This window comes from Harpia harpyja, chromosome 14 (genome assembly GCF_026419915.1).
Source record: "Harpia harpyja isolate bHarHar1 chromosome 14, bHarHar1 primary haplotype, whole genome shotgun sequence".
Classification (NCBI taxonomy): Eukaryota; Metazoa; Chordata; class Aves; order Accipitriformes; family Accipitridae; genus Harpia; species Harpia harpyja.
The window spans coordinates 37,844,773-37,865,637 of NC_068953.1; the positions used below are offsets into that span (position 1 = coordinate 37,844,773).

The window sequence follows — 20,865 nt, forward strand, 5'->3', positions numbered from 1 at the left end:
CCACCAGGACATCCCAGCCCCTGGGAGAGGGAAGAGCCCTGCAGAGGGGACTATGGGGGGGAAGATAATGCTGATGATGCTGATGCATCATCTTCCTCCACGTCTGCCCCTACCCCCAAGGCTGGGACCCCTAGGGGAGCATCAGCTCCTGGTTTTTCACAACAAGGGATGGGATGTCCCCATCCCACATCCCAGAGAGGGGACAGCCAGGCTCACCCAGCACCAGCACGGGAAGATGTGGGACTTTCCACTCCCTCCATTACTCTGCATGTCAACAGCTGGTTACTTATTTATTTTTATGAGCTTTTTACAGCCTGGCCCCATTGTAAAAGCATGATTAATAGATGTAGCTTTGTTCTTTAATAACTCCTCCCAAAGGATGCCAGGAAGAGCACGAGGCAAAAATTCAGAGCAGTCGGAGCTGCACGAGGAGATGCTTTCTGGCTGATCCAGATTTGGGGGCACCCGCATGGCCTGCAGCCCCAGAATGACCTGCAAAAGCAGCCAGAGGGGAAACTGAGGCAGAACACAGGGATACAAAGCTCCAGCTCCTGCACAGCTCAGGGCAAAGCCACTCACCTTGGGGCCGGGGATTTAAAGCCAATTGCTGCAGCCAGGGCCATACGGACGAGGGTAATAGCTTCTTCCCCCACATTTCTATTAGGAATGAATTTACAGCCGTGCAAGCTTTATTTCATGCTCTCTGATAAATCCAAGTGACGGCGGTGGTAAGCGCTGTATTAACCTTTCGGGCCCACGGATGGAAAACCTCCATAAAACAGGGGTAAACAGAGACGGGGGCAATTCCTCCACTCCCCTTTGCTAGGTGTAAGGGGTAATAAAAGCCACCACTGATATATGGAGAACCACAGGCAATGTCCTTGCTGCTCCTCTGCACACCCAGAGGGGTTTTGCTATTATTATTATTTAGCTGGAAAACCTGCTGGGTTTGGGGTTTTTTAGGGTAAAATTCAAGAGGATGGGAATGATTATTAAGACAAATATGGAGAAACCATTCAAACTACTAAAAATGGCTTTGTTACACCAGTAACAAGGTTATTAATGACGTTGTTAATTGCACCACGAACCTAGTTATTAATGATGTCGAATTAATGGACTTTGCTCTTGCTGGGACAACATCCAGCTTGTCGGGGTTAGCCTGTGGCCACGAGGAGGGCGATGGGGGACGCAGCCAGAGCCAGACTGGGAAAACACCTCGTCTTTCTCTTGACTTCATATATTAACAAATGAACGAACCTTTCCTCCACAGCATCCCGGCAATGTCCCTGTCCTCCATCTCCAAACTCTCCCTGGCCCCCAAAACCTGTTCAGGGACACCCAAAACAGCAACCAGAAAGTTGCCAGAGACGGCAAAGGAAGGGGCAAAGGGCTCATGTTTCCTCCAAGAAGCAATAAAGAAACCATCAGCAAATAAAACGAGGACACGGACTGGCCAGTGATCCAGAATGGTGGATACCTCTGCCATGTATCCTGCTGATTTTTGGCTGGGAAGGATGCTCAGCGGCTGCTCCGGCAAGAGCCAGGGTTTGATAGGGTTTAAAGCAGAATTTCAGCTTCACATTCGAATCCTCCAGTTCTGACCCTCCCCACGGCTCCTATTTATGTTGACCTGAATTATGAGAGGCTCTGCTGGGGCTTGTGTTTTGAAGAAACTCCTCCGAGCTCACCCAATCCCTCCGGCTCGTGAAATCCAGCTGAAAAGTTTCCTCCCAGAAGAAGACGTCTCGCTACATCTCGCTTCGGCGAGGGCTGAAAATAGTCCCCAACTGCCTGGAGACTTCACTTCTGAGCTCGCTGAAATGAAAGGCAACCATCAAAGTGGATAACAGGATATTTTCCAGCCTAAGGAAGAGCTCTGGCTTGGGGTCGGGCTTTGGGAAGGCCAGTCCTACAGGGGATGGGAGCCCAAACTGCACCCACGGGCCCCTATACTCACCCCAACCACCACTGGAAGCCCAAAACCCAAGCTCTCCCCATACCTAGATGCAGCTTTTTTGCTCAAATCTATTATGATCCGCTCTCAGGGGACTGCAGCAGCCTCTCCCCCCACAGAGACGGGCTTTATTTCGCATAGCCCTGGCTCAGACCAGGCTAGAACCAGCCCCCTTGTAGCTCATCAGCTGGTAAAAGCATCCCTGGATTTTAGCTGGCCCCCACCCTGCACCGCTTGGGGCTGGTTGCTCGCTGCAGCTGGAAGACAAATGCTTTGTTTTTGAAGGAAGAGGCTATGCCTCCTGCCTCTGCTAATGTACAGCATCTTGTCTTATTTGTTCCTCGCTGTTCCACAGCTGAATTACTACAAGTGATGTACCAGCGCTTCGTACAATGCTGCTTCTTTATAGCTGCAAGAGGAGCCCTCCTTCATCCTTGCTTTCCAGCTTTCAGGAGTTAAATCCATCTTGTGCCCTGCAAGGGGATCATGAAGGCTCTTCCCTCCTCATCTTCACCTCTCCGGGCAGGGTGCTCCGCTCCACGGGGAGAAAAGGAGCATCCCCCCAAAAGCTATGGCCCCCATGGGCTGGTGCAGCTCTGCTGCATCTTACCAGCTTGATTTTGCTCCACAGTGCAGTGAGCCAGGGGTCGCATCGTCCCCACCTTTGCTTATCTCCAGCCTCAGAGCCAGATAACTGGCTGGTGGTTGTTATCTCCCTGCAAGAAAAGGCTGCATGGGGAGGAGGTAAGGAGCTCTGCACCAAGCAGAGCATAACCATGCTGCTCACAGCACCCCAAAACTGTGCCCATCCCGAGCACAAACCCAGCCCTCTCTCCCCGGGGCGTTATCGCAGCATCCTGCAGCATCCTGCATCCCTTCACCTCCTCGCCCCCAGCCCAGGGCATCCCCATCGGAGGAGAAAGGCAGGTTCAAGGGCACCCCCAAGCCATGGATCAGGGCACCCAGTGACTCAGCACTGGGTTATGGATTCACCTCGATGCAGTTTGGCACTAAAAACCCAACAGAGCAGCTCCCCTGCTCGCGCTCCCCCTCCAGGCTCTGCCAGCCAAGCCCTCCCGGCAGCTGCGGGATGGAGATGTATAAGCCGAGCCCGGCCAGACGTGGGCCTGAAATGGGTGCTCGTGGCCATGGCACACTAATTAATCCTCGTTCGCTCCTGGCGCTTGCCAGCCTGTAATTTCACAGCTTGCTGGAGGCCTCCATACCGCAGGACGGCTGCCAGTCACTTCGTGCCTGGGGGGGGAGGCAGGACCTTCATCCCACCTTCAGCAAGAGACCGAGGGGGGATGAGGGGGAAACCAGTGTCACCAGGGAGCTCGGAGCATCAGGCAAGGCGGTGAGGATGATGCAGGTCCAAGGCAAGGTGGGAATAAGTTTGTGGTCAATGGGCATGGCTGGAGAGCAGCATCCCTGCAGCACAGCTCAAGCAGGGACCGATAACCCCAGGCTGAGCTTAAATGGGCTCCTGAGCCCACGGGCAGGGTGCGGGGGTCCCTAGTTGAGCCTGCCCAGGCCATTTAATGCCCCCAGGGTGGTGGGAGGCCAGACTCGAGGTGAGGGTCTCTACCTGGCAGCTCCACCACCACCACCTCCAACCCAGCAAAACCCGCTTCTCCAGTGGCCGCTGCTCCTGGAGCAAAACCCTCTGGTACCTGGATAGACTCCTTACTACGTCAATGGGAACTGTGTATTTATTTATGATGTTCTCTCACCTTATAAAATGCATTTTGCCGGGTGCTCTCCCACCACTGGGTGGCAGTGGGCACACACGCACACCCATGCACACGGACGCGTGTGCCCCCCACGCAGGGGCTGCCTCCATCCTCACCTCCCCTTCGGAGACCTGTGCCGGGTACCGATGTCGTGGTGGCCCCACATTGCATCATCTCCTTGCGTGACTGTTGTCATCACCCCACGCTTCGTCCCCGGTGGGGATGTGGGGAGCGGGCGGCTTCAGCCTGGCCGCATCCTGCTCTCAGGAGAAGAGCATCCTCCCCAAAACGCAGCCAGAAAGGGCAAATTTGAGACCAAAAAGTGCCTCTTACCTCCATACCCTGGAGGCAGCAGCAATGTACGTCTTGTCTTGACCCTGGGACAAGGGGTGCTTGGCTGGGGCACCTCCCATTTGCAGGCCAGCACCCCCCCAAAAGAGCCCCAGGCCCCCCAGAGCCGTCGGGTCCAGCTGAGCCTGCCGAAATGCAGTCACGCCAGAGGAGCCCTGGAGGTACTTGTAAGACAAGGGATGACATGCTTGATGGGACTTCTTAATTAGATCTCGCTAAACCAAAATGTACCGGGGCTCCCCTGGCAGAACAACGTCAGACAAAACATTAATCACGCTCCAAATAAATAATTAAAACGCTGGGGCTCTTAGAAAGGAAAAAAAAAAAAACAAACCCACAACAACATGAAAAATCAAAGATGTCAGCGCCAGCCCATAATAAGGAGCACTGCTGCTGAGTCTGACGATGCCCTGGCCTCAGGCGGGAGCGGAGCTGTGTCCACAAGGCCACCTGAGCCAGGTGGTACCCAACATGTTCATCAAAATCTGTGCCCAAAGTCCCAAGAGGTGTCAGGAGGAGGAGGTTTGGAACATCATAACCTCATACCCGGAGTCGTGGGATTACATCCCTATCTCAGCTTTACATTAAAGCGTGTCTTTTCACAACTAGCACCCATGGACTCAAACGATAGATTAAAAAAATTATTTCCCCACTGGTTGGCTCATGCAGAGCCCTGGGACATCATCCATGGTTCACCTCTGGGACGTCATCCACAGTCACCTTTGGGATGCTGGACGATGCCCAGATCTCAGGCTCTGGCATGTGCCTGATGCAGCATGGGAAAATCTGTTCACCCAGCACTTAGGAAACACTTTGGGGAAAAAATAACAACAAAAAGGCTTGAAAAAAGAAAGCTCTCCCTCCCCATCCCCTCTTAGCCAGAGCAGAGATGATTACTCAGTGTAAGCAACACAGAGCTTAAATTATGCATGCAGCCGTTGCCATCAAAGAACATGATTGAGACAGAGCCGGTCCTGTCCCTCCCGGCTCCCCGGCCACGCAGGCAGGATGGTAGAAATGCTCCTTAGGACCATGCATCCCTCATCCCGGCATCAGCCTCGGCCAAAGCCTCTGGTGCAAGTCTGGGGGGGAAGAAAATGAAAAAAGAAGGATGAGGGGCTGCAGAGTGATGTTTTCCCCTGCGTGGCCATCAAAGCCACTTGAGTACCAGGCTTCAGAAATAAATGTCACCTGGGCTCTGCTTTCTTCTTTTTTATCTTTCCTACAATGTATTTATTAAAAAGCAAGCTATATTTAGTAAAAAGCAAAGCCAGGGCTGTGGTGGGATGGAGCTGCTCCCCTTGCTCCACCGATGAGCCCACAGTTGATGATGGATTTAATGCAATAATCATATTTTTAGCTCTGGTTTTCCTCCCTGTAAGGTTGCGATGCTGCAGGGAAATGGAATGTTTTCTGCCAAAGGATTGAGCAACCCCATGCCCCTTGGATGTGGCCACCAAGAGATGATGCTGCTCACCCAGAAGCTGATGGGCACCCATAAAGCCTCACTGGTGGGCAGCATCTCTGACCTTCCTCCTCCTCCTCCTCCCAGCCCGTCCCCAACACACCACCTGGGTACAAAGCTCTCTGGGAATGAAGGACTCCACCAAAACCCAGTTTACTACATTAATATTTGCCGGTAATGAAGCTAGCTAGCACTTAGAGCTCCAATCAAATTAGGAAAGCTATAATGAACAAGAAGTGGTGCATTAATTCATTAGCAGGGAATTACGCTAAATTATCTCAGCAAATACGACAAAACTTTAATTTACCAGCGGTGTTTTCAAATAGGTTTTGCTCCTTTGTCTCCATTTACACCGCGGCACATTTTTTCTAGCAGCAAAAACATGAGAAGTGAATTAACTCTAGTTCCTTGGGGAAATGTTTTTGTCTCTGATGGGAATAAATACCTGCAATAGAGACCAGAAATTTTCCTTTTTGGCTTCTTCTCCAGGTCTGCACAGGGAAAATGGATATTATTTACAATAAACAACTTCAGTGCTTAGGAAACACCGTTGCAAAGGTCACTGCCTGTAAAAGCTCCACCAGCAGCATCTCAGGGCTTAGAATAACATTCTGCTTTGCCAATCATCACAGATAGGGAAAAAGGAGGAATAAAAAATGTGTAGCAATTTCCTTGAACATGTGCAGGCAGGGCATTAATAATGTACATCATTGGGAAATTAGCCCTGTTACTCAGCTGTCAGTTTGTACATGCTTAATGCATAAATTTGGGCAGCAAAGTTTAATGGCTTCTTTAATGTCTGGACACAGAGGGCTGAGAAAGGACACAACTCACATCGTGTCATGTCCTCAGCCTGACATGACTCAGGAAATAAATCCCCGGACCCTTCGCATCCAAGCACATTGCATCTGGGCTGGTGCAAGAGCCAGCCCCACATAACATCAGTGACGGAAAAACCCTTCTCACAGGTGCCCTCTCCCCAAACCTCTTAGCTTTAAAAAGAAAAAATAGAAGATAACTTTTAAAACACCAGAGGGTATTTTTCCTGCTTTTTTTCAGTACAGGGAATATTTCTTTATTTTTAATGAACTTCCCATGTGTTCACAGGACTCCAGTTGCTGCTGATGCAGGGACACCTCTGCAGTAGGAGAACATGGCTAAAGCCCCTGAGTTGGGGTCAAAGTGCAGCTAAAAAAGCAGGGTGAGATCCAGAAGACATTTGGGGCAGAAATAGGATCCTTGGGACTTCAGGGAGCTTATTCACAGGGGTAAAACGAGGGTGGAAAGGAGCCCCTTGCACCACAGGGCGTGGGTGTCTGCAGCCTCCTATTTAAATGACCAGGTCTGCAGCGATAACACATGCAGCATTTAAGGCAAGAGGATTCTTGGCTTGGGGGGGGGGGGGGGAGGCAATAAATAAGGCTGGGAAGTCCTTGGGCTGGGCAGATGTACCTCCCTGCGGCTGCAGGGCTCCACAAAAACGGCTTGCTTTGTGTTTAACTGCAAGGCAGACAGCTCAGGGATAACAGGGGAGGCTCCTTCCTTTTGAAACTAGAAAATAAACCCCTGAAATGACAGCCTGGCTGCAGCAACCTGGAGGTTTCAATCAGATTTGGAATTTTGGTTGCTTTTTTTTTTTTTTTAAGCTACCTACCTTACAGACCAGGAATCCTTTGCAGAGAGGTCCCTTCTGCTGTAGGACAGATGGCAGTGCCATGAAGGGGATAGTCCCATGGGATGAAGTGAAGCACCTCAAGTCTTGCCATGTCAAATATTCTGCTTAAAAATAAACTGCAACCCCTTGAGTTGGAGGATAAGGGTGAACTACAGTCAGAGAGAAGGACGTCTGTCTAGGCAAACCCTTTGGGTGCTGTAACAAGCCATTAAGGAATGGCTAAAATGAACATTTCCTCCTTTCCCCTCAATTTTCCCTTTCCCTGGTTGCTGCTGCATCCCCAAGGAGCTTGCCTCCAGCCTGCCTGCAGATGCCACAGAGGTGCAAAAAGCTTGTGCACCCTTCCCTGGTTGTCCACGTGCCTGTGTCCAGGCTGGTCCAGGGCTGCTGGCATCTCTCCAAGATCAATCCCATGGGGATATGGCCAGGCAACCCACCAAGGCACAGGCAACAGGACCTCCAAATCCACCCAGACTCCCTGCAGGCTTGCAAAAGCGAGTTGCTACAAGCCCCAACTCACTTCTTGGGAAAGCCTTCCATTAATTATTTGACCCTACCTTTAATTGTTCTTGCTGTCTGATACCAGATGGGCTATGCCCAGAGAGGAACAGGGCAGAGCAGCTCCTGCTGTGCAGAAGGGAGATGAGCATTGATGTTCACACCACTTCCACGGGACAGTGCAAATTTACAAGTGAACATACCAAGCAGCTCACTTTTACCCTGAAATTCCTGTAAGTACCACTTGATTGTTCTCCTACATGGTAAATTATTTTTCTTTTAATTAATTGCCTTGAAGGCCACCTACGGGGCCTATCACCAACATATCCATATAACAGGGCACTTACAGCAAGCTGGAGACACACGTGAATAACCACGATGCACCCTTGTTCACATTATTAATTCCCACAAATTGATTGTTCTGCCAGCATCTTACAGCTTCCTAATTAAGTCTTTACTCAGATGCTCACATGTGCAAGGGAAACAAATGCTAATAAAGTCCAAAAGCAGCAGTTATGGGACTGGGGTTGATGGGGCTCACAGGTGGGTTGGGCATCACCACCAGCACGTGCCATGCACTTTCTCTCTTCATCAAGCAATTGCACAGGGCTATGTTAAACAAGACAAGAAAAATGGACCAGCAATATCACCTACTACAGCTCCAGCAAGAGGTGTCGGTGCCTTCGGGGACAGCGGAGCAGCACCTGGCACTGCCCAACTCTTAAGAACATCCAGTGGCAAATTCCTGCCTGGTCCCTTAATCAGATAAACACTGTCATCCCCCATGAGACACCTTTCCCTCCCCAGCTCCTTAATCCACCTACAGCAATCCCAGCTTTGGGAGCCTTAGCTCAGGGCTGGATTTCTGGGAGCCGTTTCTCCACGGAGCTCTTCTCCTCAGCACTCCTATTAGGTTTTTTTCCTGGTAAATAAGGGAAAAAAAAAATATTGGTTTGGGATAAATAATTTATTAAAGAATTCATAGCTGTGTTAAATTATAAAACTAAAATCCACCGATGTGCTGGCTATCACAGGGGAAGCCAACAGTGTTATAAGCAATAGTAGCTGATGTGCAACCCCCTCCGGGGCTGGGAAGGGGGGTGGCAGGAGGGGAGGACAGCAGCTCCTAGCACAAGTCCTTCTTGCTAAAGACAGGCTTCAAAAGATGATCTGAGCACAGACTGAGGGATTAGTGCTAATAGGATCAGATCCAACACGGCTCAGAGCCCAAAAATCGGGCTCTTCTGCCCACACGATGCCCAGCCACTTTGGGTGCTGCCAGCATCATGGGCACAGGTCAAAAGGGAAAGAGAGTTCAGGCTTTGGGCATGGGTTACCTGCCAGCTCACTAATAAAGGTTTCTCTCCATCACAGCTAGAGGGGTAACTCAAGAAGGCATTTCCAACAATAAGCAAATTGAATGTACAGGTCAACAAGCAACACATGCAGCCCCATACTTGGCACAGCTCGGAGCAATCCCTTTCCCCACTGGCATCAGCCCAGCGACTCCTCATGTGCTCCCTGCACACAGCATTTCTGGGAGAGCACCATAGCAAAGGAGGACTTCCATGCCATAACTCAAAAAACCCATCCACATTTCCTCCCCATTTTCTAGCCTGGATGCTGAAGCCCTTAGAGAGGAGAAGTCCCATGGTGATAGCTGCCTCCTTAGAGCCTGCACCAGAGGAGATCACAAGTCCACATCTTGAATTTAGAAGAAATAACCACAAAGCTTGGTTTGTTTATTAAACTCCTCATGGGTCTGGGCAGGGAAGTGGTGCTGGCAGCACCTGCCCAGCATGAGACTGGGCTTTCACAGCTGGAAGAGCTTGCAGGAGAGATGGGACACCCAGAGGAGCACAGGTCTCCATCAAAGCCCTATGGCACAGGGCAAGAGTAGCAGGTGCCACCCAGTGGCAAATGTCTTTGGAAGGTGGGAAGAAAGTGCCTTTACAGACAAACGAAGAGCCTTAAGACAGCTGGTTAGAAAAGGACCACACACATGGCACCTCATGTAAAGGACAACCTCCAGCTCCCACCAGAGGGCATGGCTGGGTCTCCCTGCCCTTGGGAGGAGCACCAAAACCATTTTGGAAGGGTAGCATCACAGCCCAGCCTCACATTCAGCCCAGCCTCACATTCAGCCCAGCCTCACATTCAGCCCAGCCTCACAGTGCATGTCACCCTGTCAAGGTAAAAATTAAGAAAAAAAAGGTGGGTTTAATCTTCTGTAACTCCTTCAGGAAGGAGCTTGTGCATAAAACATGAAGGCTGACAGCCTGATCTGGAAAGATTTCAGCCAAAAAAGCTTACATGGCTGCCTCATTTTTCCACCCGATTATTTCAGCTCAGCTGCTTAATTCATTGAAAACAGAAGCAGGAAACATTCCCCCTAAGCACATCATCCCTGGGCTTTCAAAACAAGCTTGTCTGGGGAGGGGATTCCTGCTCTACACCCTGCAGAGCCCATGGACTGCAAATGCCAAGCTGATTTCTCAGTGTTAGGGAAGGCTCATTTGCAGAGCTGTAGCTGCACCCAGGCTTTGTTGGAGTACATTGAAAGGAGAATCAGCATCACTAGATTGCAGCCTAATGGTTAGGGAATTGCAGCCCAAGAGCTTCAGGGCAGAAGTGCTGTTTCCAGCCTTCAGCTGCCAAATTTAGGCAATGCCTTTAACAGCAGCAGTTTTCAGAAGGCGCTAGCAGAAGCAAAGGACCAAACATCTGAGAACTGAGGCTGCTGGCATTGCTCTGAGTCAGCCTTGCTGCTTTGCCCCTTTTTACTCTTTATCCAGGGCCAAAAGCAGTTTCCTCAGCTCAGAAAAGGCTGTTGCAAGCATCAGGTCATTGACTCCTCCTAGGATATAGAAAGCAAGAACATGAAGCATGAAGTCATTCAGACCAGAAGGATGAAGTCAACAGGCTTGGGGATTCTCCCCGCTAAGCACACAAGGGTCACCAGCACTAACCAAGGCACATTCACGCTTCAAGGAATCCTACCCCATCACTGTGCTCACCCAGGAGCACAGGGTCCCATGTTACATAAAACAAGGCAATTAGTTCACCCAGTCGATTAGTTTGCCCAATGCGGAGCTACAATCTTTATACCAGGTAGCACCTCAAAGCACATGGCCTTCCAGCCATGGGATAACAAAACCCTGCAGCCTCCAGGTTGGACTGGAGGTGACCACTGCTCCCTGGGGCACTTGGCAAGTGGCACACAGCCCAGGATAAGCAAACCACTTTTGAGAAGTATTTGTTAGTCAAGCTCCTAAGTGCAACTGGTGTACAACTCACCACATTAGGAGCTGAGACACCAAAAGCTCATACCCAGCTTGAATTCCACCAGGCAGAAGACATCTCAAGCCTTCAGCAGCCTAAGCCAAGAGGTCAGGATAGGCCTATGCTCTATAGGAGGAGCAAGCCACAGAGCAAGGAGAGCAATTTAACAGAGCTTTAAGGCCTGTCTTGTGCATATCAACTCCATTTAAGTGTGATGAGTAATCCTGTGCCCTATAGCACAGCTCTTCCAGCACAGCAGGGACAGAATCCCCAAGGCTGCTGAAAGGAGACTTAATGATAATCTAGGCAGACCTACTGGCTGAGGGCTTCCCCCGCCTTTATATTTAAAAACTTATCTGTTCAGAGTGGGGGGACCAACAGCTTTCCCCATTTGTCCCCTTTCTCTTAATTACAAAGTCACCAGTTCCACCTCCCCATCCAGCCATTGCTCCCTGCTCTCCATGCAGCAGAGGCCATACCAACTAGAAGCAAGACCCATCTTCAGCCCTCGGCCATGTCTAACACCAAGTTTTTCCCAGTTCTCCTGGCAGCAGAAGCCATACTCAGCCCCAGCACCCACAAAAGTTGCTAGTTTTAGTTAGAGCTAGTTTTTACTTAGAGTTAGAGCTACTGTTGTGTTCTTCAAGAGGTAGTGCCTCCTCACCAAGGCTGCAACAACTCACACCAACAAGCCCAAGACAGAGCTGCTGTTATCACATCCTCCAGTATCACCCCTGCTAAGGAGGAGCAAACAGGACTTCTAGAGTCAAGAATCCATTTAGCAACTGTTAGCAGCATCAATTCTTCCCTCTGTTGCCTGAAAATAGGAGCCATACCTTGTTTGCAGCCAGTGTTTAGGATTCCTCACTGTCAGGCACAGCATTGCACACCAAGCATACAACACAGGGAGCCTCAACAGCAGTGCTGGACATTTGGAAAGTCCTCTTGCAAAGAGGTACCTTCCATCTCCAAGTGCTGTGGTTTGGGAGATGCTCTCAGGCAGCGACAGCTCTCTCTACGTCTTTGGTCCCACCACTGGTTCATGGTGGCTTCCCAAGAGCTTGTGGCCACCCCGGGAGATGGCTTACCTGGAGGATGGTGTATGAGAACAACCCCAACTCCCATCCCAGCAGACCAGAGCAAAGGCTGACTGCTGTCCCTCCTCCCCACCAAGGACACAAGGGGAGGACAGAAACATTTCTCTTTATTAGGGCTGGGGAGTTACAATGACGCTCCAGGAGGGCAGCTACATTTTCTGAACACAAGAAACAATCCAAGAGCAGTTAAGCTCAGCACAGTGGCTGCTGTGAGCATGGCAACTTGGACCAGCATAGGAAGTCCTTCAGCAGCACCTGGAAGAGACAAGAGCCAATTACTACATATTTAATGGCTTTCCACCATCTGTCAGTGGGTGAACTCGCAGGTAGCTTTGGGAAGAAGTCCCCCAGACTGTCTTTTGGTGATTATACTAGAAAGTCTCTGTCCAGGTGTGAAATCATGGGGGATTCATGACTAGATCAACCTGGAGTCACCTTCAATTGATACCTGAAGACACAGTCAAACAAATGGCCAAAAAAACCCACATACCAGGTGGGGTCTTCCCTGCTGGTGCAAGGCCTCCTGAGGAACTCCATAATCCCTGAGCTGAATCAAGGATTAATAGTGGTCCAACTGAGACTTCAGCCTCTGCTGCCTTTGAGAACCCACCTAAGAGGAGATGACATGAATGAGTTCACACAGGGGAAGTGGTAATTCCTGCTTAGTCTGGATTTCAGGGCTTACAGAAAGATGGACCCTGCAAAAGCAGCTTTCTAGTAGTTTTAAATAAGAGGACACACAGATACAGTTACTTGCCCAAGGACATTGGAGAAGAGCTGGGTTTGTCCTTAAGATGAGATGCATTTGCTAAAAATATTCCAGCATCTTGGCCATCCCAACCTGGAGGGTCACCCTGCCTTGGGGGTACATTGTGGACACACAGAGCCCTACCTTGCTTGGAAGAGACGTCTCTCTTCAAGCGCCTCCCTGGCCACCTGGCCGGAGGGTTAATTCTCCAGGAGTATCCTCCATACAACGGACAGTTGCCAGTCTCACAGCAGCTGCAGATGTCTCCAGTACCCTCCACAGGAGCCCAGCTGAAACAGAATTACCTGTAAGCCCTCTTCTCCAGGCTGGTCCCCTCCTTACGCGCACCAGCTACTCACAGGCTGCTGGCTTTGTTGAAGGAACAGGCCTTGTTCAACGCATTTGGGGCTTGGTCAGCTGGGGCGACCTTCAGGTGGCAGGTGATGTAGATCTGGAAGGGAAAATTAAACCAACATCCAAGGTTAAATTTGTTCACACGGAACAGCATAGCTTCTGAACACGCTGAGGGAGGAGGGCTGGGCACCGCATCTCACCAAGTTTCTGTCATCTCCCGCAAACTTGAAGGCATCAACCACAAACTGCAGCGTTTCCTGCCTCGGCCTTGGAGAGATGAAGGCTGAAGTGGTGTCATCCGATCTCCCATCCACCAAGCACCTGGACAAGGGTCAGAAGTCAGGGACATCCCAGCCAGCTACAGCAGTACCACCCAGAGAGCACTGCACCCCTTACCCGCTGAGGTCAATCAAGGCATATCGGGGAGAGGAGCTCCTGTCTGGACTCAGAGTAGCAACACAGTCATCCACGAAGAGCCTTAGAGGTACATGGCCCCCAGAAACAACATCAGCCTGGAGGTGCAGGCTTTCCCCCAGCTGGAAGCCATTGGACAGTCTCTCAGTGCTCCAGTCATCTGGAAGGTAGAGTCAAGGTTACAGGTCAATTTGGAGAGAAGCACATTGCCCTCCATTGCACATGGGACCTCTTAACTGAACAGCAATCTCACGTGTCACTTCTGCAGGATTTGATTTTAGCCCCGGTTATAGCTCTGTTTGGGCTCTCTGCATGTGGCCAAGAGCTGGCAGGAGCAGGGACCCGAGGGAAACAGGGCTGCACCCACCATTCATGAGGCGTAGGGAGAACATCAGCCTCTCCTCCACTGAGAGGGTAGAGCGGAAGGGAGCCCATGTGGGCCAGATGGCATTACTGCTGACGTTGCTCTTCCTAAATGGAAGATATGTGCGTTAACTAAAACACCAGCATCACCTCGGGTCCATAGGAGCAAAGACACAGCCCCCATTTGCTCACCTGGGATAGTGACACTCAATAGGAACCACAGCTGCATTGGTCCTTACAATGACCAGATTCCCAGAAGGAGTAGGTTTGTAGGACAAACTTGTTTTATAGATCAAGGAGTCTGGGGTTATCTAGAAAGGACATGTGGGAGAGCTGGTAAGTCAGTAAAACAAACTAGTCAACTAGAAGCTCAGCATCATCGGGTACCCAGCACTGACTGTGCTAGGACACACAGGTCCATCAGCTGTAAAGGCACAGGCTGTCCTCCACATTCCCAGGCCAGTACATATAGGATGCCACAAAGCTTTGTATTGGCATGCAAACACAAGAGAAGGGTGCCAGCCCTGCAGGAGGCCAGTCTCAAGGCCTTCGGCACTCCGGCAAGTACCCACATCAGGTGGGCAGGGGCTGTAGGACAGTAGGTCTGCAAACCTGCTGCCCCCAGGTTAACTGGGGCACACCAGCTCCAGGCAGCCCTTCTCCTCTCCTGCTGAGAAGGTCAGCAAGCTCCCAGCAAGCCCCTTTCCCTAATTCCCCAGTGACAGTCACTGCAGTTTCAAGCTATGTCCAGTTCCCTCATAGACTCATGCATCCAGTTGGATCCGAGTCATAAAACCACTACAAGCCTTGCTTGCTGTTGAGTGTGCACCTCATCTAGGGCTTGAGGATGGTACCCATACTCTGAAAACTAGCTCTGCTATGGTCATACCACCCCTCACTGGAGAGCTGCTGCTACCAGATGACGCCCTCCTCACCCAAACCCTGACATCACCTTCACCAGGTCATTTCTAGGACCGAGACCTTTGCCAAGATGAATTCGACAGCATCACAGCCCATTACTCTTTAGCAGTTAAGCTGTCCACAATAATTCTTATTCACCCACCCAGTGCTGGTCGAAGCCCAGTGAAGGTCCATTCCCTACGCAGCATTACGAGGGACGGAGCAACCCCTCACCCCAGCATCCCACCTCACCTGCAGGGTGCTGCCACACTCGTGCAGTCCAGCCACGAAGGTCACCGTGCTCTCAGCAGTGCTCTGGGTGACAGGCAGGCAGGCATCCGAGCCCAGGGTCAGGTCCGCAGCCCTGACCAGGCGCCCCGTGCCAAAGAGGTCCCTGTGCACCGTGACCACCATCTGCGCCTCTTGGCACTGCACGGCCACGGGGTGCAGCGGGGCAGCAGCCTGGAGCTGGGAGACATCCACCCATGCCCAGGGAGAGGGCTGGGAGAAGGAAGGCACACGAGGCCAGCTCCAAGAGGAGTCCCCCCGGACCCTCAAGACCCCTGAATCCCTTTGAGGGAAAGCCCAGGGGCTGTAAGATGCTGCTTCAGCCAGCACCCAGCATAAGAGAGCAACCCCCAAGCTGCCTCCAGACCCCATCCTGCCTCCAGGAAAACCAGCTCATAGAGGAGATGCTGCTCAGGAGCCTTTTATACCAGCACTCCCAGCAGCCCAGCCCAGCCCAGCCCAGCCACACACCTGGGGGCTGCAGGCAGGCCCCCACCCAGCCAGGAGCAGCCCAGGGCAATGGGAACCAGCTGGGACCATCCCTCCCTCTCAGGGCATGGAGGGTGATTTCCCTGGACTTGCCACTGGGAATTGCCCTGGAGCAGTTTGTCCTGCGTCCCTCCGTCTTGCCTGTTCGTGCAAGCTGCTGCCACCTCAGTGGCCAACTGCCCACAAGCCCTCTGCCCGTGTCCTTCTCGCTATATGAGGTGGAGCCAATTTTGGCCACCAACTTGGCAGGGGCTTGGTCAGAGTCCCACAGGCATCTCTCCTCTGGTCTCCCCCACATCATCAGTATCAGCAATTCCCCAAAACCCAGGTCCTGGAGCACCACTCGAGGTGGCACGTTCAGAAACGGAGAGGACTTTAGCTGCAAAATCCACCTGGCCTCTGGACCGTGTGTGTTGGCAATCTGTCCGTGCTCGATTTCATGGGTATCTGCGCTGGGTAATTGTATATCAAGTAATGAAGGCGTCATAACCGGCTTATTTGCATAGAAAGCAGAGGTACAAAAGCCGATCTTCCCATAATAGCAGCTGATAAGTGAATGGCAGGCATAATCAAGAGATTAATTGGCCCTCATGTGTTAATTATGCTAATTGGCACAGCTGCTCGTGTGTACAGTACGATGACTAATGGCTCTACATGGCTGAGCTGGATGAAGAGGTTGGGGGGTCATTCAAAGCTGCTTGCTGCAGGGGCAGAGCCTGGTGAGTGGGGTCCCCTTGACATGGGGGTGATGCCCTGTGCACGCCTGCTCTTGAACAGTGCAGCTGAACAAGCCGGGAGGGTTTTTTTAGCCTGAGTGGTTGTATTCGTGTTGAATTTCTAATGGTGCTTTACACGGGTGCCCGGGGAAATGGGGTTTATTGGCTGAAGCATCTTCCTCCTGGTCTGCTAGGATCTGTGGGATGGGTTTGGGGTGGGGGTGACCTGCACCGTTTGCTTGTAGGGGAGATCGCAGCGATGAGCTGGATGAGCAAAGCTCCCACCAGGACCGCGGGGGTGCACCCAAATTCCTGGTGGGATCCCCTTCCCTTGCTGGCCTGTGCATTAGGCATTGGCTGTCATCTCCCTGAAGCATGAATAATGCCACACGCACGCACACCATCCTTTTGTGGCATGATCTCCATGTCCCAGCCTTGCCCCTGATATTTTCATGAGTGATGAATAAATGATACAACAAGAAAAACCTCTCCGGCGGCTCAAGCCCTCTTTATTAATTCAGCAAGCAGTGGGTTAGCTCCAAACCCAGCTCATCCCTGTGCTAGGTTGGTGTCTTTTACCTCACAAGCTGGGTTTGCTCAAGGCGGCTCCTGCAGCTGAAGGCATCCAGGAGGATGGGAGGTGATGCTCATGCTGCCCGCAGCCCCATCACCCAGCCCGGCAGCAGGACATAGCACTGAAGGTCCGGGGGTTGATTCACCCAACCTCCTGTAAACCATCTCTATGGGGAACCAGGTTTACGCGGATGGGTGCCTGCACCCCACACACCTTTGCTCCTGTTCCAAAGGGAGAGATGCAGCTCATCTAGAAACCCAAGGAGCCACATTCAGCCCAAGCCCCGTGTCTCACGCTACCACAGCCCAAAGTTTCTCTGCTCAAAGATGGGTTTCTCGCACCTTGCAATAGCTCTAGCCAAAGGTTGACAGGTTGAAGCAGCGGGAGCGAGATGGTGGAAAATAAATTCAGGCATGTGGGATCAAACGCAGATGGGAGATTCACTGGCCTTACAAGCCTGAACCTGTTGGGTAAGGAACAGCTTTTATTCTCATTTGGGTGCAAAAGAGATCACTAAGCAGAAAAAAAACAAAACAAAACATCCACCACATCCCAGCCCTCATGCCGCAGCAAGTGCCGCATCCATCACTGTAATCTGTATTTAATAGCTCTGAAGGAATAGCCCTTTCCATCTGCAAAGTCCTCTCACTATAGATTTCCTCCAGCAATGAAGGACACTGGGGGCCATCTCCTTTTTGCTGCAGTAGTCTGTCCTTCCCTGGGCTAACAGGAGCTCGGGGTCTTTACTGAGTCCCTGCTAGAAGGGGAAGGTCAACGGTTGCGTGCGCCCCATCCACACTCCTTGGAAAGCCTTCGGTTGAGCAGGATGAGTCCCACGGTGGAAGTCTTTGATCCATGCTGTAGGAAGCAATATCACACCCTCCCTTTGGGATGGGCCTTCTGTTGAATTTTTCACTTTTGTACACAACTTCACCAACTGAGAGAAGAAAAAGCATTTCTTTGTCGGGCACGGAAAAGAACTGCACCATCAGTACTTTTTCTCTAGATGGCTCATCTGAAGGCATCCATTTATTTGCCAGGGTGCTTTTTCACTGGAGTGTTAAATACTGTATTAATAGGGGAATTGAATACTTCTCTGGCACTGTTCAAGCAACATCTCCTTACCTGAGATACCACATGCTTCTCTAAGGCTCATTAAGCAACACCAACCTCTCCTCGATGGTCCCAGAGAAAATGATGCTACCACTGAGCCTGCAGCGCGCCGGCTCAGATCCCACTTGGAAAAGCATTGCCGGGGGGCTTTGTCTCACCCACCGTGAGTAATGATTGTAAAATGACATTGAAACATCACCCCAATTCCCTCATCCCCATGCCACGCTTCGGCTGCGCGTCCCAAAGAGAAACAAACCCCGCTTGGCTAACGCAGGAAAAGAGGTGAATTGGAGTTTGAAAATCATATCGCTCATTAATTTTCCTGGCTGGAGACAACTTCTTAATGCCAGGTAGGGGGTTTTTAAGCAACATCACTGTTTCGTTTCAAATCTCTCTTAAACGACTTCTGAGTCACCGCGATAAATACTCCCTGCACTTTCTTTCTGCTTCAGATCCCTTATAACTGCTGATGGATAAATTGCTTGAGTTACCTGGGATAAATCATGCAGGATAGCCGAATCTGTAATTAAAATGTCTCTCAACCCCTCCACTAATTCTGACCTAGCAGGACCAGATGCATTGTGGCTGCAGGGAATAACCCGCTTGGGACTGGGCTCCCAAAAATGGGTCCTGGGAGGAAGAAACTGGCTCTGAAAGTGCCGACTCCATGCGGTTCCCTTGGGAATACCACGGCACTCTTCATCCCCCATCAAAAGGACTCGGGAACCAGGATCAATGGCACAAGTGGAGAGTTTTTCAAGGCCTTTCTTTGCCGAAAAAGAGCTTTTGAGCATGCCAGTGCTTTGCATTGGCTCCTGCTTGCCCATGGAAAGCAGATTCCCCGAGCAGAGCTGGCACAGAGCTGGCTGGTTCTCCATCCCAGTTGTTGCACTGGGAGGAAACAGAAGGCAAATAAAATAAAAACTAGTTGTTCACAACAAATCCTGAATTTTTAGACAATTTAAATCTTTTTTTGGGTGTTGCTTCCCAGGAAAAGCTACGAGCAGAGGTAGAAAGTGATTTTTAAAATTCCTTCTCCCTAAGATGAGCTCCCCCCCAGGCTCACAGCCTTGGTCTCGGGGCTTTGCTCCTTGCCTTCATCAGCTGAGCTGCAGGAAGACCCAGCCCCAGGGCTGTTTCTGGGCTCTGCTTTCCCTGGGAAAGTCAGATGCTACGTTTGTAGTGGCCTTAAAATCAGAAAGCAGCTCAGCCAGGTTGCTCTGAGCTTTCCAGCTGAATTCGGGTCTAGCCTGGCAATTTTGAGGCCAAGAATTGGGTATTTGGAGGCAGTGTCGGAGCCGGATCCTGCTCATCCTGATGAAAGGCACATCACCCCACAGAAGCAAGCCCATGTAGAAAATGGTGCTTCTTGAAAATCCTTCATCTCTGGAAAACACCGCTGACACACACTGCAGGACAGGGGCACCCATGGGTGTGGGGCAGCTCTTGTGTCCAACCCACCTTGCAGGGTTTCCAGAGCATCCCTGCTGCCTGCAGGGACATGGCCCCATCCGTAAACCAGGGCAGGACAAGGGGACAACAGGGACAGGCAGCAATGCTGCCCCAGCGCTGCGGGGGCATCATCCATCCCATCCCATCCCATCCCATCCCATCCCATCATCCATCCCATGCGGTCCTCAGAGGGGGAGGCAGCAACAAGGCTCAGCATCTCTATCCTCCCCTCCCTCCGGAATTAGGTCAATAGAAGAAGCAGAAGCCCTTTATTATTGATGGGGAAACCAAGCCACCATCGATCAGTGCCAGGGAGAGAATCATCCCAGCATTTTCTGAAACAACCTGCCAAATGTGATTTTTTTGTTGTTTTTTACCCATCGAGGGTGTTTGGATGAACTCACAGCCTCGCCTGCTCCCAGGAGGAATGAGAGCAAACATGAGCGAGCTCCGGCAGCTGAGCTGCTGCCAGCTCTCAGTACCGGATCCTTTGCACTCTGCATCCCTATTAAATCCCATTTTCCCAGCTGCCAGGTTCGCCATTATCCAGGAGCAGGTGGAGAAGGAAGTTGGGGATTTGGGGGAATGGAAAAAACCCCGCAGAACTGCGACATCACGGCCAACCAGCCTCATCCCTGCCTGGGTCTCATCCACAGCACCCATAAACAAGCATGTTGGATTAAGGAGACATTGAAGAAGAGGGTGGATGGTTTCCTCCCCTAAAAAGACCCATCACCTGGACAGCCCCAGGATGGCACCTGGGGGCAAGGGGGACAACTAAGCTCCTCCTGGGGTGCTTTATCCCATCCCAAAGCACAGCGCATCCTCCCAGGGACAGCAGTGAGCAGAAACTCACAGTTTGGGATGGCTCATCAGCCTGAGCCACCTAAGCAGTATTTTCCCTGGGCTGCCACAGCTTAATTATGATTTTCTCCCTCATCACCCTCAAGATATCCCTTCCCTGCATGCCCCAGGCTGCATTTTGCCAAAAAAAACCTCAAATCTGCCCAAAGAAATGCCCCCAAAAGCTCCTAGCTGGAGAAGACATCCCCAGGGCTGCTGGTACCACCTCAGGACCTTTAAGGATGTCCTGGACGTGGGGACAACTCATCCCACTGCCCGCCAAGGAGCTGGAGGTGGTTAATGGCTCCATTCCCCGAGCCCAGCGTCTGGGTGCTAAATAATATTAATGGTACCTCCTGGCACCTTGTTAAAAATTGCACTGGTGCTTAATTCAGGCTGTACATTAAAGCCCCTAAATGAATCGCCATCCATCCCCTCCCTAATCTGTGTTCGATACCAGCACACTTTCCCTTGTCTCGCTTTTAGAAATATTTTTCTATTGAAATGCAGAGCCTGGCTTCTTGCCCGGGGAAGGACAGCTAAAAATAATCCTCCA

The 20,865-nt window shown here is 51.2% G+C and overlaps 1 protein-coding gene across 1 annotated transcript; it reads right to left on the reverse strand.

Annotated features, from left to right (window-relative positions):
- Window positions 1–12,179: 12,179 nt before the first annotated feature.
- LOC128150664 (zona pellucida sperm-binding protein 3-like) lies at window positions 12,180–15,494 on the reverse strand. The gene is made up of 9 exons (XM_052807025.1): window positions 15,087–15,494; window positions 14,127–14,245; window positions 13,939–14,042; window positions 13,554–13,731; window positions 13,358–13,478; window positions 13,163–13,254; window positions 12,948–13,093; window positions 12,546–12,665; window positions 12,180–12,310 (listed from the first exon to the last, which is right to left on the reverse strand). Exons 1-9 carry the CDS (start codon window positions 15,492–15,494, stop codon window positions 12,180–12,182), a joined length of 1,419 nt encoding a protein of 472 aa, XP_052662985.1.
- Window positions 15,495–20,865: the final 5,371 nt, after the last annotated feature.